We start from the raw sequence: 19098 nt of genomic DNA, 5'->3' as shown, positions 1-19098 counted from the left end.
TACTAGATAAAAGACTTCCAAAAAAAAAAAAAAAAAAAAAAAGAGTATGAGTTTTTAATTGAAGAAGCTTGGGTTAAAATCCCAGGTCTTGTAAGATGATGTGACATTAGAAAAGTTAATAGATTATCTTATTTATCACTTGTGTGTGTGTCTTTAAGATGATAATAACAATATTTATATTATAATTTTTTTTTTAACCAATTAAAAAATGAATGGTAGATATTGGTCCTATTTTTCCCAGCTGCCTTAGTTTCTGATTGTTCTTCTTATATTAGTGCTATTCATACACATGAATGTTCATGAGAAGCTGAGTTTGTCTTACACTATAAATGCAAATGAAGTGAGTTACTTCTTTTTCCTGACCCCAAAAACCTAGAGTCTGTACTTATAAACTAGTCTTAGCTTGTAATGTTATCCCAGCAGGGACTTTGAATATACAGTGAGAAAAGCAAAGAAAAAAAGGAATATTTTCATTGAATTTATCTTTCCTTCAGCAAAGGTTGTAGCAATATCCAGTTTGTAGAGCAAGGTAACTCATAGCTGTCTCATAGATCTAAAAGAGGCTGAGGCAGAGATGCTCAATGGGACATCTAATGCTCTTCCATGAAAGCATCATTGTTTTCACTAGACTTTCAGGGAATGTAGTTTAACTCCTGAGAATCTCTTGATTTCAGTCTGGTTCTAATATATCTGTTCAGTTTGTTTGTTTGTTTGTTTTTTGGAGAAGATTTGATATAGGGCACGTGCACTTGCCAGACAGACAGAGAGAGACAGAGACACAGAAAGTGAGAAATCACCCCCCTAGGGGGATGACCACACTGCAATCCCTTCTCCTCCATTCTTCTCTCGGAATCTTGGGCATGCACGCACACGCACCCAGCGTGAGTTTAACCCACGGGGTCCAGGACGCAAACCACGGTCGACTACAGGGGAGTCCAGCAACATAGCCATTACGCTAACTGCTGGTCCCTCTGTTCAGTTTTCTAATCCAGGAAATACCTTTGACTCCTGGGTTATCCATTTTGTGCCATTGTACCTAAGTTAAAAACCTCTTATAATTACATCAGCATGAATGGCAGGGTAATAATCTTCAAAAGAAGTAGTGAGTACATTGGCAATGAGTCAAAATAGTGACTCTGGAAAATAAATTCTGGTAACAATCTGAGAAAAATTTATGCAAGAAAAGCAGCTAAAGCTAGGTAAGAACAGTAAGCTTTTCAATGTTTTAATATATACATACAATGTTTTAATACATATTGCAATGTTTTAATATATATTCCTTTCTCCTTCTCCTTATATTTTTGCAGTAGCCGTGAACCCTTTACAAGCTATTCCACAAAATGGAAGATAAATAAACACTTCACAATTCATTCTATGAGGCCAGTACTACCTTTATGCCCAAACCAGAATAAGGTATATTAAGAATTAAAAACTTTGGACTCATATCTCTTATGAATATAAATCAGAAATTGTTCTTAAAATACTAGCAACAAGATACCATATTAAAAAGGACTATATATTATGAATAAGTGGAATGTATCAAAAGTAGACAAGACAGAGAACATCTAAATATGAAATAATATAATAACTATACTAATAGATTAAAGGACAAAAATTTCATGCTTCTTTCAATAGATGAAGGAAAATTCAATACTTTTTCTTGATAATGACTCAATGAACTAAGAATATAAGAGACTTTTCTTAATCTGATAGAATCATCAATCACTCAACCAATTTATAGTAAATGAAAGCCTTTTCTATTCAATATAGTCCTAGAGGTTCAAGCCAGAGCAAAGAGAGAGGAAAAAGAAATAAAAAACTACATGATATTAAAGAGAGAAGTAAAATTACCTCGAGCTGCAGATAGCATGACCCTTGTATGTAAAAAATCCAATCTAGTAAAAATGTTCAGCACAATTTTAGGATACAAGTTTAATATCAAATATAATTGTATATTTAATATCAAATATAAATTGTAAATCAATATAAATTGATATATTAGCAGTGAAAAAGAATGAAATTACTAAAATATCTGCCTTTAATAAACTTTGAAAATATATGCTGCATTGAAAAAACCATCCATAAGAAGCCACCAATTATATGATTCCATTTACATTCAATATCCAGAACAGACGAACATATAGAGACATGAGGGTGATCAACTATTGTTAAAGGAGATGAGCAATGAAGAGCGATGAACAGAGTCTCTTTATGAGGTAATAAAGATGTTCTGGAACCTGACAGTGGTGATAGCTTCTCAACTCTTAAAACTTAATTTTGTGGTACCTGAAGCATACATCTTGATTGACAATGACCCAGCAAAATAAAAACACCTCCTACCATATGAATTTAGCATATAACCTAGTATCAGGCATGTAGAAAATCCATTTTTAAAAAGTCACTAACTCCTTTTTTTTTTTTTTTTACTATAGGGCATGTGCACTCTCCAGACAGACAGAGAGAGACATAGAGACAGAAAGTGAGGACTCACCACCCAGGGGGGATGGTCACGCTGCAATCCCTTCTCCTCTATTCTTCCATTCTCCTCTAGGAATCTTGGGCACGCACGCACACGGTCCCCGTGTGAGTTTTAAGCCACCGGGTCCGGGACGCGAACCGTGGTCAACTACATGGGAGTCCAGTGACATAGCCATTACGCTAACTGCTGGTTCCCACTAACTCTTCACTCTTCATCAGTTTCTCCTCAAAATTCTTAAATGTAAGCAGTACATTGTGTATCATCTTATTCAATTTTATACAATATAAGATATGGTGAAAAACGTGAGGCAAATTTTTAAAAAATTATGGAAAATGAAATTAGCATATGAGTTATTTTGGTTCAAAAAGTTTTAAAATTCATGTACAGTTTTTTGTTGTTTGCTTGTTTTTTTAAATTTTTTTTTGAGAGGTTTTTCCTATAGGGCACGTGCGCTCTCCAGAAAGAGAGAGAAAAACAGAGAGACAGAAAAGCGAGAAATCACCCCACAAGAGGAATGGCCACACCGCAATCCCTTCTCCTCCATTCTCCTCTGGGAGATCTTGGGCATGCACACACACACACAGCATGAGTTTAAGCCACTGGGTCCGGAATTTGAACCACGGTCGACTACATGGGAGTCCAGTGACATAGCCATTATGCTAACTGCTGGTCCCCAAGTACAGTTTTTCCATATCACACATTTTCCATGAACTTTTTGAGGACCACTCATACGTAGAGTGCTTTGTGTTTTATTCAGCAGCACATATACAAAAACTGAAATGATGCAAAGGAGGTTAGCATGGTCCCTGTGCAGAGATGACACATAAGTTTGTAAAGCATTTGTATTTCAAAAATATAAATAGGAGCTAAATGATACCATAAACCAAATGACTCTCACAAACAATTACAGCATATTTAAACTAAAAACTTCAAAATACACAGTGTTTTCCACCCCACACAGAATATTTTCAAATATGGACTACATAATAGGGCACGAAACAAGTCTTTACAAATTTGGAAACATAAAAATCAAGCTAGCATCATTTTTGACCACAATGTAATGAAATTTGAAATCAACAACAAAAACAGTCTTCAAAAACACAAAATATATGAAAATTAAATAAATTTAGTTGAATGACTTCAACATTGCTGATAAAGTTAAAGATGAAATTGAAAACCTTCTTGAATCAAATGATAATGAAAACAACTCTGCAGAATCTCTGCAACACACTGAAAGCAGTACTTAGAGAACAGTGTATAGCAATCAGTGCTCACAAGAAAACAATAGAAAGATGACGAATGAGTACCTAACAATACATCTTAAGGAACTGAAAAAGCAAGGACAAAACAACCCCCAAAAGTAATAGAAATAAAGAAACAATAAAGATTAGAGCAGAAATAAAATGAGATAGAGAATGAGATAGCAATGTAAATCAACATAACAAAAAGCTGACTTTTGAGAGGCTAAACAAAATCTACAAACTCTTAGAAAAACAGAGAAAGGACCCAGATAAATCAAATCAGGAAAAAAGAAAAGGTGATATTACAACAGATACTTCAGAAATAAAAATGACCATTAGGGAATACTATGAATTACTATACGTAAATGATTGGAAATACTCAGAAATGGACAAATTCCTGCCCACACAAAATATACCTAGATTGAACCATGAAGAAAAAGAAATCCTGAATAGACCAATAATAAATTAGATTGATGGGAACCAGCAGTTAGCGTAATGGCTGTGTTGCTGAACTCCCATGTAGTTGACCATGGTTTGAGTCCCAGACCTGGTGGTTTAAACTCACGCTGGACGATTGTGCGTGCGTGCCCAGGATCCCGAAAGGAGAGTGGAGGAGAAGGGATTGTGGCGTGGCCATCCCCCCTGGGGGCTGATTTCTCACTTTCTTTCTCTCTGTCTCTCTGTCTTTCTGGAGAGTGCATGCGTCATATAGCAAAAACCTCTACAAAAAAATTAATTAAATAAGATTGAATCAGTAATAAATAAATCTACCAATAAAGAAAAACCTAGTTCTGATGACTTCACTCCAGACTTTGTGTCCTAAGGACTACATGTTAGGGAATAACAGGAATAACAGCAGATAGATTGGCTGAAGTTAAGTCTCCATGACTGTTATCATCTATTATTATCACATCATAAGACAAAGAGAAATAAGAGGAGAAAATAACTGAAAAAAGATTTGGAGGAAATGGAGGTGGAAGGTGATCAGCTATAATACGCAAAATACACTTAATCAGAAAGGCTGATAGTATTTGAAATAAGAATAATAGCCTCACAGAGATAAAGGAGTATATTAATAGCATTAAGAAGAATAAACTGATTGTAATTATTGAATAAATAGCAATTATGAGAATACAAAAAACAAAATTGAGATTAACACATCAATACATGATAAAAAATATAATTCACACAAACTAAGAACAATCTGAGAGACTGAATATTAAGGTTATCAAAGAAGTTAAAAAAAAAAAAAAAAAACTTTACAATACAACTTAAAAGATATGTGGAATGTATGAGCCAGTCCATGGCCCGGTGGTTAAGGGGCTGTAGCTTCATGGCTGAGCTTCATGGCTGACCACATGATTGGAATCCCAGATCCTACAGCTTTTGAAAGTGTGGTAGGCAGTTAGTTAGAAAAGGAGTGGGCAACCCTAAGAGAAAAGCGAAAGGCTCATCTAGCTCCAGGCACCAGGAGGGCGAGGCAATTTGCCATTTTCCTTCCTTGGGGCCTGAGGGAAGCACACAGGGTTGATTCATAGATTTTTCTCTTATCAAAAAGATCCAAGCAAGTGTTTTGGCCAACGCCCTAATTACCATTAGGGCGATGGACTAATTGGGCAGTCTAATTTGGGCAACCTGGCTTGAATTAGGCGTGCGCAATTAGGTGATCAAGTTTCTCATTCTTTACCTGTGAGGAAGGTGCACAGGTACAGGAGAGAACCTGTGGATTCAAATTCAAAGGAAGGACATAGCTGTGTAAGGGGCCTCCCACTAATGAATATTCATGACCTCTAGTAATAAAATGATGGTTGACTGGTGCCCAGTGCATTTGCCACCTGGCAATCTGCCCACCCACGAGCCTTTCGGATGTACTTCCTTTCTTTCCTTTCCTTTGTTTCCTATTAAATCTTCTTTTCTAACTACTTCATTCATAGTTGTGGTTTCATTTTGTGCCTAGGGACAGATCTCTAATTTTAGTGATCTGGACCCAAAGAACCAAGGACTTCACAATGCAGCTCAACACTTTCCCTTCGGTTAACAAATGCACAATAGGCACTTTTGTGTGCATGCTTAGAATCACTAAAAGAGGGAGAAATTGAGGAGAAGGGATTCCAGCTTGACCATGCCCTGTAGGATTGCTTTTTCATATTTTCTTTCTCTCTTTGTCTCCCTCTGGCAAGCACATGTGCCCTATGGAAAATCATTTAAAAAATATAAAGATATGATGATCTCAACGTGAAATATCAGCCTCTAGGCAACAGAAGTCCCTAGAAGACAAGATGTAATAAATCAAAGGTTGATATGTTACAATCAAAGATCAAGGATCTTAGACCAATCAAGGATGTTTATTGTATTTGAGAGCGACACATAATGAATGATCCAACCCATCACATCTGTCTCATCAAAGAACACAGATGCGTCTTGTGATCCTATCAGCTGGCTTCAACTGATTGGATTTTGGATTAGTGTCAAAATCAAAGGGTGTTTTCTATATGAAGATCATTGAGAAGAGAATTGTACTCAGAAATATGTTCTATGCTATGCTTTTCCTCGTAATATAATCAGTAGATCTGGTGGAGCACTATGGTAGAACACACGTAAAAGAAAAATGCCAGGAAAAAATAACCAATTAGAAGTAAAACACTGAGAAAGCCAGTGACATGAGGTAAGGAGGAGATACATCTTGCTTGGTAATGGAAGTGAGAGGGAAAAAATAAATAAATAAAAACTCAGGAGAGGCTTAGACAAGAAAACAGGAGATGACTATATTTGCTATTAGGTCACTATAACCTGTGAGAAACACTGAATTGTTTTAAATGTCAGTGATACTTGGCTTATATAATTTTCCACACAGCATTACTTTTGCCTGTATTTTTGCAATGAACTCTTTGTAAAATAACAAAAGCTAAAATGAGCTATCATAGACAATTATATTTATCCTCTGACTCAGCACTGGTACCTCATCAACAGTCTGTGGGATAGGATTTCAGGCAAACCAACACATATAATTTAGACACCCAAAGTTAAACCACTTAAAGTGTATTCATTATACACATTTTTCGGGTTTTCTTTTTTTTTTTTTTGACAAGTATCGTACATAATTGATTTTTAGCCTACCTTATTAGAAATTGACTTGACTAAATCAAAAGTGGGGAAGACGATGAACAATCCCCAAATTCCAACACACAGTGGTTATTCTCTATATTTCCCCCAAATAGAAATATAGGTAGGTGCTTAGCTCGCTAATATAAACATTGCATAAAGATTTCACATGAAAACGGGAGCCAAAATCCTGTAATATATTTGAAAATATTATATCATATAAGAAAATTTTCTATTCATGAATATTAGTTGGGAAATCATTCTTTGGTGTTTTTGTCTTCTATATTGCAATTGAATTAAACATGTTTTAAATATTTATACCATTTTATTTAAAACATAGAATTTTAGAACTTTGAAATGTACTCAAATATCTATTATTATTCTTTAAATTTAGTCATAAGTGGGCTAAAGAAAAAGTAAGTGAACCAGTTCAATAAAGAAAGAAAAATAAGTTTCTTTAATTCAGTGATATTTTATCTGCACCCATCTATTTTTTTTGTTTTGTTTAGACCAATGACAATATATACATACGTAGGAAATACAGTGCTGAGAACTTCACCACCGAACAATCTTTAATATTTAATTTTGAAGTGTTTTATAAATTTATAAGCCTGTGAATGCCTAAAGCTGTTAATTTGTGATTTAGTCCTTATAGCTCCTTCACATGTATATTCAATATGAAAAGCACTTAGTCAATTATCTGGCATATTTCAAAAGTAATTTGCTATTCTTACAGTTCCAGTGATAGAAAGGACAAATAAATAAATTGTTAAATAAATTGTTAATCTTTTCAAGTTCTATTTTACTCAGAAAAATTTTTGTGTAGGACTTTACAAATTACAAAGTGATTTTATTATCATATAATTATTGGATTTTGTTGTTGTTGTTGTTGTTTTGCTATAGGGCACATGTGCTTGCCAGAAAGACAGAGAGGGACAGAGAGACAGATAGCAAGAAATCCCCCCCCCCCCGGGGGGGATGGTCACACCGTAATCCCTTCTCCTCCATTCTCCTCTCGGGATCTTGGGCATGCATGCATATGTGCCTGGCATGAGTTTAAGCCACCAGGTCCGGGACTCAAACCATGGTCAGCTACATGGGAGTCCAGTGACATTGTCATTACGCCAACTGCTGGTCCCAGTTATTTGATTTTTAACAATTTGGTAACCTTAGATTAATGGCAAAACAAGAAACAAAGGCTGAGTTTTAGTGCTGGCCTCAATGCAAAGAACAAGTGGTTAATTCAAGACTCACACTGAGATCCTCCAGTCTCAATTATAGTTCTTTGTATTTCACAGGGTACATCATGATGGGGAGCAGAGGAATCCTATCATTTGACCCACAATGTCAACTTAGGTATTTTTCTTTCTCTAAGCCTGTATTTCCTTCTTCTCTAACAGATTTTTTTTTTAAGGCGGTATCAACTGCGAAGATACAGATAGTCTTACCTATCCAATAATGTAGGAAGAGACTACCTTTAATTAAAACAATCAGTTTCAGTCAATTCCTATTCAACATTTTTTTCCTCTGGGCTGCACTTTATTGAATTCTCCACAGTACTTTAGTTTTTCTTACCAAATTTTACATTTGCATCAATGTCAGGTTGTGAAACTCAGAACAACTTGAAGTTCACTCATTTTGGGATGTTTAACATCTTAACATCTTAAGGTTTTTGAGAACTTTCAGCAATTTAATGCATACTAGTCAACACAGGAAAATGTCAAAAATTAAAAAAATATGTATACTAGGGAACCAGCAGTTAGCGTAATGGCTATGTCGCTGGATTCCCACGTAGTCGACAGCGGTTCGCATCCCGGACCCGGTGGCTTAAAACTCACGCCGGGCGCGTGTGCGTGCATGCCCAAGATCCCGAGAGGAGAATGGAGGAGAAGGGATTGCGGCATGACCATCCCTCCCGGGGGGTGATTTCTCGCTTTCTGTCTCTATGTCTCTCTCTGCCTGTCTGGCGAGCGCGCACGCCCTGTAGCAAAAACCTCTCCAAAAAAAATAAATAAAATAAAAACAAAACAAAACAAAAAACAAACAAAAATATATACTTTAAATAAGCCCACAATTTACCTACAGGTATTGATAATCTATAGCATTGATACTACATTTTAACATACATTTGCATTATTAATAAAATGTTTCTAAAAATAGTATCAATAAAGTAAGTTCTCTTACCTAGGCCATGTCTATGTGTTGACATTGGTGGTAAAACAGTCCAAGTCTTGGTTTTGGGATTATAACATTCAACAGTGTTCAGTGTCTTCAAGCCATCTCGACCTCCAATTACAAACAGTTTGTCATCAATAACAGCCACACCAAACTGCAGCCTCCTGCCGTTCATCATTCCTGCCTGGATCCATAAATTTGTTCTGAGGTCATATTTCTCTATGGTTGTAGCTCCTGACAAAACATAAAATAAAATTGTCACCAACTGCTACTAATCCAACAAACAGCCTGTCCATGGCAGTATACAAATTAGAATGTAAAAACACTCTTGTCCCACGCATTTTGCTTAAAGAAAAAGGGGCAGGAAAAAAAAAAAGGACTTATTCAATCTTATTTTCTCTTCTTTACAAACACTAATGATCAAAATAAGCACAAATACTCAGGTTATAGACAGTGGTATCACCCTGAATTATAAATCTAATGGAATCATCATTGAACATGACATAGTTCCTTCTATTGCTGTTTGCCATTTAAAAAGGTAGTATAGGGAACCAGCAGTTAGCGTAATGGCTATGTCGCTGGACTCCCACGTAGTCGACCATGGTTCGCGTCCCGAACCCGGTGGCTTAAAACTTGCACCAGGCACGTGTGTGTGTGCCCAAGATTCCAAGAGGAGAATGGAGGAGAAGGGATTGCGGCCTGACCATCCCTCCCGGGGGGTGATTTCTCGTTTTCTGTCTCTATGTCTCTCTCTGTCTGTCTGGTGAGTGCACACGCCCTATAGTGAAAACTTCTCAAAAAAAAAAAAAAGGTAGTATAATTCTTAAGAATTTCATGAAATTTTCTTTAAATAACTAAACTATGTGTGTTATCTATTAATTTCTGAAAGTAAAAACAAAGTTGAATAAAATATTGATATATTACAAAGTAACAAACATTGATGTTGCTTTTGTATTCTTTTGTTTTGTTTTTGCCAGATAGTGCATGTACTCACTAGAGAGAAAGCCAGAGAGAGAGAAGGGGAAAGTGACAAAGCACGTCCTATGGGTGATGGCCATACCATAATAGCTTCTCCTCCATGTTTCCCTGGTTTGGGGATTTGGAGCATACACACACATGCACCCAACATATTTTTCAGGCCCTGTTTCCAGACTTGAACTACAAAGTCAGCTTGTAGGATTCAAACACATTAAGCAGCATATGATTGGCTGGCCTGCTTAAGTGTTAGATCTTAACATTCAGAATCACCAGTGTTTTATCTTCAATGACTAAACATCTCTATAAAGGGAAGGAACATTTTTGTGTTGTTTCATTTAAGCATTGATGCTCTATTTTACTTCTAATGGAATAAAAGATTGCAAATCTAGGGAAAACATTTCCTTGGGGACTCATTTACTCTTCAGAAACTAACCAGCAATAAACAAAACAAATATAAACAACTTGGTAACAGAGGTTTTGCTAATTAAGGTAAAAATAATATAATTTATACTTTGTCTTTATTCAAAGGAAACAGCAATATGCTAGGTAATGAATTAGATGTATTAAATCTGCTTTCTAATGTTATATAAGCACTTTACATAACATATAAGCTGGATTTCCATATAAAAATAAATTTGAAGTATTTAAAAGTTATTATTTAGGAATAAAGGGACCAGCAGTTGGTGTAATGGCTATGTCATGGGATTCCCATGTAGCTGACCACGTTTCAAGTCCCGGACTCAGTGGCTTAAACTCACGAAGAGCACATGAGCATGTGTGTCCAAGATCCCGAGAGGAGAATGGAGGAGAAGGGATGGCGGCATGGCCAGTCCCTCTGGGGGGGGTGATTTCTTGCTTTCTGTCTCTCTGTCTCTCTCTGTCGAGTGAGCACACATGCCCTATAGCAAAAACCTCTCCAAGAAAAAAAAAGAATAAAAATATATTGCAATATTCATAAATGTTATTAGATATTGTTTATTAATGCTATATACTATTTTAAACGAACATCTTAATTTGTATGTTTTATAGTACATATTGAGTTTTCAAAACAATTAGTTTTTTTTCCATGCAAAATTGTGTCATGACTTTCTAGCAACCCAGTATTACATTTATATTGAATGTTTTATCCAACTGTGTGTACAAATCAAAATTCCAAGGTGCACTACATAGTCTATCATTTTAAGGTATTCTGAATACTCATAACTTGAAGATATTGGTATTATATGTATGCCAAACTAAAAATGAAAAGTTGTATGTAGGTACTTGTCTCTAAATAAGTATTTCTTCACAAATGTTGGCAGAAGAATGTAATCTAATTTTATTTAACTGAATCCCCATTAGACTCTATTTCTCTGGTATCGGTAGAAGACTTCCTTTAGTCTTTAAAACCTGGTCAAAAATTTTGCAGAGAATTTGAAGTCCAGTCATTGTATTTAGAGGGAATAGTTGAGAACGAGTAAAGCTAATGATTTTGAGTAAGAAAGGAGTTATTCAAAAGGGAAAAATGAACACTTGATTTGGATTTTAAACTCTCACTAAAACAAAATAAATCTGTTTTACATTTCACTACCTGAACCAGCAGATGGCATAACGGTTATGTTGCTAGACTCCCACGTTGTCAACTGCATTTTGAGTCCTAGACCCGGTGGCTTAAAACTCACACTGGGAACATGTGCGTGCATATCCAAAATCCCAAGAAGAAAATGGTGTGGCCATTCCCCCTGGGTGGTGAGTTCTCATTTTCTGCCTTTCTCTGTCTCTCCGGCATGTGCATGCATCCTATTGTAAAAACTTCACTCCTAAATGAATGAATAAATGAATGAATAAATAAATAAATAAATTTCAATACTTAACAGGATTTTTTTTTTTTTTACTTTTACAGATTTTATGCTTCTGTCTTCAAAAATGACTTACCCAATAGCAGAAATTGGAGCTCATCTCTGTTCTCATCTTTCAAACTATAAGCTATATTAATTCTCTATAGATACTATAAATTAAAAACAAAACAAAAAACCTGTCTCATGCCCAGCCATGGTAGTGTGGGTGCTGAGCACTACTCTGCAATGCTGGAGACACAGGGAAGATTGTCAAGACCCTGTCACAGATGCCTATTTTTCTCTGTCTCACTTTCACTCTGTGGATAAAGTGAGTGAACTTAAAAATACTGAGAAAAGAAGTAAAAGAAAAGGAAATTCAAATAAAAAGAATCTTAAACTCCACAACATATATTGAAAACCAAGATTTACTATCCAACAGTTCTGTAGATTAGAATTCCAAAGTAGGTCTTACTGCACTATTACAAGGTGTTGGTAGGGTGACATTGTTTAGGAAACTCTAGGAAAAAAAAAAACAAAACCTTGGCTTTTCTATCATCTAGAGTGTACACAAATTATGGCTTCTATCTTTCAAGCCAGCAATGTTGTGTTTCTCTAACATAGGCCCTTATGACTTCATTGGAGTCAACCTAATTTCATCTGATATAATGTAAAATGATCTGCTTATGGTAAGGTCATCTGAATAGCAATCTTAATTTGTTCACATACTAAACTTTCTCTTTCTGTGTAACCTAACAAACTCCTAGGTTCCAGAAATTAGGATATGAACACTTAGGGGAGGCTATAATTCTACATGGAATTTAAGGCCTATCTTTATTTCACTTTTTAAGCTTGCTTAGTTAGAAAAATTTTAGAAAAACTTACCTACACTCAATAGCTAACATAATTGATTATTTGCTTATTCAGTAAACATATTTTATGTTTTATTCACTTTTTTTTTAAGACAGAGGTTTTTTATATAGGGCATGTGTGCTTATCAGAGAGACAGAGAGAGACAAAAGGGTTAAATTACACCCCAGGTAGGAAGGCCACACCACAATTCTTTCTCCTCCATTCTCATGTAGGAATTTTGGGCATGTATGCAGACATGCCTGGTGTGAATTTCAAGCCACCAGATCTGGGAGTCTAACTGCAGTTGGCCATGTGGGAGTCCAGCAGTATAATCGTTATGCCATCTGCTGATCCCTGTTTTAACTTTTTAACAGTCACAAAGTTAGGCATATGCTCTTCTTTTCTCCGTTTTTAAAAAAAATCTTGCTGGAGAGTGCATTCATGCATTGGAGAGTGACAAAGTTGCAGGAAAGTGAGAAAATACCTCTCATGAGGCATGACATGGCACAATCCCTTCTCCTTAACTTTGTCCTCCATTCAGGGTTTTAGGCATGCACTAATACACATTGGTGTGTTCTTCAAGCCATGGAGTCTGGAATCAATTGTGCAAGTGGCCATGTGGAATCTAGCTGCCTTGACCACAAGACCACAAGCTGGCCCAGTTCTTCCTTTTTCTTATGAAAAAGGTAAATAATAAAGTTCTAGTACTAGAAATCTTTGCCAATGCAATCAGAAAAGAGAATGAAATAAAAAGTATTCAAATAGGAAAAGAGGTGAAAGTATCTCTATTTGCAAATGACATGATTTTATGCATAGAAGACCCAGTGATATTCATGAAAAAACTTCTCAAAGTGATTAATTAATGCAGTAAAGTTACAGGATTCAAATTCAACATACACAAATCCATAGCAATCTTATATAAGAACAGCAAGCAAAGAGATAGAACTGAGGAAAGTAATCCCATTGCCATAACCACACAAGGTATAAGATACATAGTATTAAATCTAAGCAAAGAAGTTAAAGATCTTCACAAAGAAAACTATGAGAAGCTAAAAAAAAAAAAAGGAATTGAATATGACACAAAAATGTGGAAGAACATCCTGTGTTTCTGGATTGGAAGAATTAATATAATCAAAATGGGAATTCTACCACTTAATCTACATATTTAATGCAATCCCAATCAAAGTACCAGAGATATTCTTTTCCTTTTTTTTGAGATGTTTTTGCAATAGGGCGCATGCGCTCACCAGACAGAGAGACAGAAAGTAAGCAAGAAATCCCCCCCTCCCCGAGGATGGCCATGCTGCAATCCCTTCTCCTCCATTCTCCTCTCCAGATCTTGGGCATGCATGCACATGTGCCCGGCGTGAGTTTTAAGCCGGGTCTAGGATGCAAACCATGGTTGACTACATGTGAGTCCAGCAACATAGCCATTACGCTAACTACTGGCCCCAGAGACATTCTTCATAGATCTAGAAAAAAGACAATCATAGAATTTGTCTGGAATCATAAAGATCCCGTAATGCCATAGTCATCCTGTACAAAAAGAGTGGAGTAAGAGGCATCTTTCTTCCAGACCCCAAAGCTGTAATAATCAAAACAGCATGACATTGGCACAAAAACAGACATGTGGACTAGTTGAATAGAATAGAGACCCCAGAAATAACCCCAAACATACAGCGAACTGATTTCTTTTTTCAGCCAACTGATGAAATAACCCCAAACATACAGCGAACTGATTTTTTTTTCAGCCAACTGATTTTTGACAAGGGATACCAGTCAATGCAGTGAGAAAAGGAAAACCTCTTTAGAAAATGCTTCTGAAAAAACTGGGTATCCACCGACAGAAAAATGAATATGAATCCTGAGCTCTTACCATTGACAAAAATCAACTCAAAGTGGATCAAAGATCTAAATCTAAGACCTTGAAGTATAAATCTACTGGTGGAAAACACAGGGGAAACTGTGAGACATTGAGATAGGCAAAGATTTCTTAAATAAGACCCCCAAAGTACAGGAAATAATCCCAAAAGTACACAAGTGGGATCGCATCAGATTAAGAAGTTTCTGCACAGCAAAAGACACAGTAATTAGTGTAAATCAACAACCCTTCAAATGAGAGAATGTTTTCTTAAACTGCTTCAAATAAAGAACTGATAACCAGAATACACAGGGAATTCAAGCAGCTTACCTGAAAAAAAAATATTAACCCAATTAAAAGAAGGGAAAATGAGGTGAAAAAACAACTCTCTAATAAGATATATGAACAGCCAAAAGGCATGTGAAAAAATGTTCAACATCCCTCTTCATAAGGGAGATGTAGATCAAAACCAAAGTGAGATCAGCCAGGAGGGCGAAAATAAAAAAAAAAAAAAAAAAAAAAAAAAAAGATACATGCTGGCAGGGATGTGGTGAAAGGGGAACTCTCCTACACTGCTGGTGAGAATGTAAATTGGTCCTGCCACTGTGGAGAATAATTTGGAGCTTCCTCAAAGATCTACAAATAGAACTACCGTATGACCCAGCAATTTCACTCCCGGGTATCTACCGAAAGGACAGGAGATTGCTTAGTCAGAAAAGTGCTTGCACATCTATGTTTATTGTGTTATTACTCACAATTGCTAAGACATGGAATTAACCCAAATGTCCATAAACAGGTGAATGGATTGAAAAACTGTGGCAGATATATTCTATGGAATACTACTTGGCCTTAAAAAAAAAAATAAGAAGACCCTGGCTTTTGATAGCAAGTGGATAAATATGAAAAATTTACTACTGAGTGAAGCAAGTCAGTCTATGAAGGAGATACAATGTATGTTTCCACTTAATATTACTATCTGCATTCTATGGTGGATCCTGAAGGATTAGAGGATATAGAAACATGGAAAGTGGTTGTAGGTACTGGATACACTGTGGGAAGAGGGTGAGAGAAGGAGGAGAGTCTGAGGAAAAACAGTAAGGAGAAAAATAAATAGAGATGTGAAGCAAGTCAGTCTATGAAGGAGATACAATGTATGTTTCCACTTAATATTACTATCTGCATTCTATGGTGGATCCTGAAGGATTAGAGGATATAGAAACATGGAAAGTGGTTGTAGGTACTGGATACACTGTGGGAAGAGGGTGAGAGAAGGAGGAGAGTCTGAGGAAAAACAGTAAGGAGAAAAATAAATAGAGATGCAAGACATTTATGGCACACAGAAATGGATTATTATCTGTTGATGACAACATACATAGTATCTCCAACTGGACTGGTGTGAAATGTATTTATGTTGGGAAAATTCACTTTACAAGCTAAAGTGATATATAGTGATTGAGTAAATAAAATAAATTAAAATAAAATATATTAAATTAAAAAGTTCTTTAACATTTTTCTAATAATGTCACTTATTAGCTGTCTTTATAAATCTCTTATGTATTTTATTATTATTACTAGTTTATATATTTGCAAGTGAGTCCTATTGTTATCCTTTGTTTATAAGAGAATATGATGACTTTGACTCTTTCCAGAATCAGAACAAGGTAGAACCATTCTGAATAACTTTAGTCTTTGTTGTTTCTTAAAGTAAAGGCAATAGCTGTCATTATTACATAAATTAAAAAACAGAGTTGTAGTAAGAGCGGACTGTGGTAATGATAAGTAATAAATCTGGAGGAGATTCAAAAGGAAAGTCTACTTTAAAACATAGCTACTTTGGGATTACTCTGAAAAAGGAATCATCACTGGTAATCTCATTTGCCTGCAAGACGAAGGCATGACTTTAAAATGTTTGACCATAGGGACAAACGAATCCTGACAATTTTCATAAACTGGAGAGTGCTCACTCTGTCAAAAGGTAACAGACATTGTTGTAGGATTGCTCTTGGAAATTATGGCTTAGTATTGACAGGTTTTCTAACTTAGTAAAGTGGGGCAGAAATACAGATTTTGTTAAAATGTGAAATCTTGAGACAATAAATGCATGCAACAAATTAAAAATATTATGTAGGTTCATTAAACAAGCACACGGCCTTTCTAGCTATAGAGGACATTTTTTTAAAGAATCATTTTAATTTATTTTATTACTTACTTATTTATTTTACTTCAAACAGAGAGAAACAGAGTGAGAGAGAGAGAGTGAGAAAGCAAATTGCCAGGTCCAGGACTTGAACCATGGTTAATCATCTAGGAATACAACACTCTTAAGCACGACTCCACCTGCTGGCCCCTAGAGGACTGTTATTAAAAGTGGCTAGACATGCATTTTACATCTCCAACTCAAAACATTGTTGGTAAAGAAGTATGAAGGTTGCATCAATTTGATAAAATTTTGTTTTTATTTTGTGAGCTATATTGTTTACAGTAATAGTTTTACGTTATAAAATTTTACTTTGTACTATACTTTAATGAAATCTAAAACAATGTTTAAAGCTTCCTAACTTAATGTACTTAGGTATTTCAAAGGTACATCTCATTCTTGGTATATAAAAAAAGTGATATAAAAAGTAATATACAGATCTGCAGATGGCATAATAGTTACGTTCTTGGACTCCCACGTTGCAATCTCTTCTCCTCCACTCTTCTCTTGGGATTTTAGTCTCTCTGTCTCTCTCTCTCTCTCCATCTCTCTCTCTCTCTCTCTCTCACACACACACACACACATACACATACACACACTCCCAGTACAAGTTTTAAGCCACTAAGTCTGGGACTCAAGCCACCTTCAACCATGTGGGAGCCAAGCAATGTAACCAATGCACCGTCTGCTGGCTCCAATTATGCATATCTCTTAATTGAATATGCTGGTTAACTATCGAGTAAAGGGGTTTAGGATAAGAGTTTGTAAATAAGAAACTAATCAATAATATTTAGTAAGAACTTATCTTGTTCAAAGAACTTTATCTTTATTAGTACATTTTATTCTCCTAAAAACCTGATAAAATACATATGACTATTATGTTCATTTTACAGGAAATAAACCAAACTAGAGAAAACTTCAGTTAACATGCTCAGTATCCTTTAGGTGACTGATAGGTCCACAAAATTACCCTTGTTATAAGGCCCACTGTGATAAACACATCTTCACAACTTAATTCATTATAGAAATTCATTGCAGGGGCCAGCAGGTAACTTGATCCTTAAGGTGCTGGACTCCCACATGGCCAACTGTGGTTCAAGTCTTAGACTAGGCAGTTTGGTTTCTCACTTTCTCTCTCTCTGTCTCTGTCTCTTGGTCAAATTTAAAAATAACAAGAGTAATAAACAAAATTAAATTGAAAAATTATTTTTTAAATCATTGCAAATGATATTTATGAAAATTTTCCTAATTTCCCTTCAGAGATTTTATGACCTATTTACCAGTTCCTTTGAATATGATAAAGCAGCAGTCTTTTTATTGCCAAGTGTTACTTGGCACAGTTGACTTTATAATAGGGAGAATTATAATGAGTAGTCCTGATACTGGGACCCTTGAAAGTGGAGGGATTTCTTAGTAGTAGAAGGGAAAGGAGTTCTTTCTCAGGCTAGTGGTAGAAGTCAGAGATATTTGAAGTATGTGTGGGGTTTCCTCTTCCCATTGTTGGTTTGAAGATAGAGGGGATATGAGAAGGCACCCAGGGTTCCTCTAGGAACTGAGAGAATTCCTGCCTGATGGACAGCAAGGAGTCATTATTTCAGTTCTATATCCACAAAGAAAGAATTATCCCAAAAATGTGAATGAACTTGGAAGAGGACCCCATGTCCCCAAAAGCGCATGGCCTTGACAAATTATTAATTTCAGCCTTTTAAGACCTTGAGAAGAAAATCTAGAACTGCTACTCTATACTTTTAACCTACGGAAATCAGAGGTGATAGATGGTGGTGGTTTTAGGCAACTGTGTTAATTTGTTACAACAGCAATATAGTATAGTTCATTTTAATTTGCATTGTTATAATTCATACAGTATTTTTTTCAGGTTCAATATTACTAAAAGATATATATATGATACAAATAGAAAACTATTTCCCTCATGACAAAACAGACTGCTTTCTCAAAATAAAAATCTGAGAAATTGTCAGGAAGATGCCATCAGAATGCAGTTCTGGCTCTCTTTAGAGTTGTTCATACTTACAGGCAATATGGTTGTTTTAGGAGGAGGAACAATGGGAGCTAATGCATGTACATTCTACTTGGGCATTATGGATGGCAGGATTTTTTTCTAGTACACATAGTTCAAATATTTAGCAAATTCATTTATCTTGAATACAGCGCAGAATTCAGTGATGAAAGTTTTCTGAACTAAAAATAATAGATGTCACCAAGAGCTCCTATAAAGATGATGCTCTTCTATTTAACTCACCAGAAAGGCCCTCAGGTCTTTTTACAAATCCTTTTTATTAAAATTTTAATGCAATATTAATAAACTCAGTTACCTGACTTCCAAACCTTTTTACAAACTCATAAATTAGGATGATCTGGGACAATTGAAAGCAGACATA

General features: G+C 35.7%; 1 protein-coding gene and 1 non-coding gene across 2 annotated transcripts in view; one reads left to right on the top strand and one right to left on the bottom strand.

The window, feature by feature from the left end:
* Positions 1-19098, bottom strand: part of LOC102468869 (kelch-like protein 1) — a 244376-nt gene that overhangs the window by 72058 nt on the left and 153220 nt on the right. Inside the window, exon 7 of the mRNA XM_027767138.1 lies at positions 9007-9231. Within this exon, the coding sequence (XP_027622939.1) occupies positions 9007-9231 (225 nt within the window). The remainder of the gene's footprint in view (positions 1-9006; positions 9232-19098) is intronic.
* On the top strand, positions 3224-3330 carry LOC114005529 (U6 spliceosomal RNA). The gene has a single exon (XR_003547375.1). It is a non-coding gene; the product is annotated as a U6 spliceosomal RNA (small nuclear RNA).

This window comes from Tupaia chinensis, unplaced genomic scaffold, assembly GCF_000334495.1.
Source record: "Tupaia chinensis unplaced genomic scaffold, TupChi_1.0 Scaffold143943_1, whole genome shotgun sequence".
Taxonomy (NCBI): Eukaryota; Metazoa; Chordata; class Mammalia; order Scandentia; family Tupaiidae; genus Tupaia; species Tupaia belangeri.
This window is presented reverse-complemented; position numbering and strand designations above follow the sequence as displayed.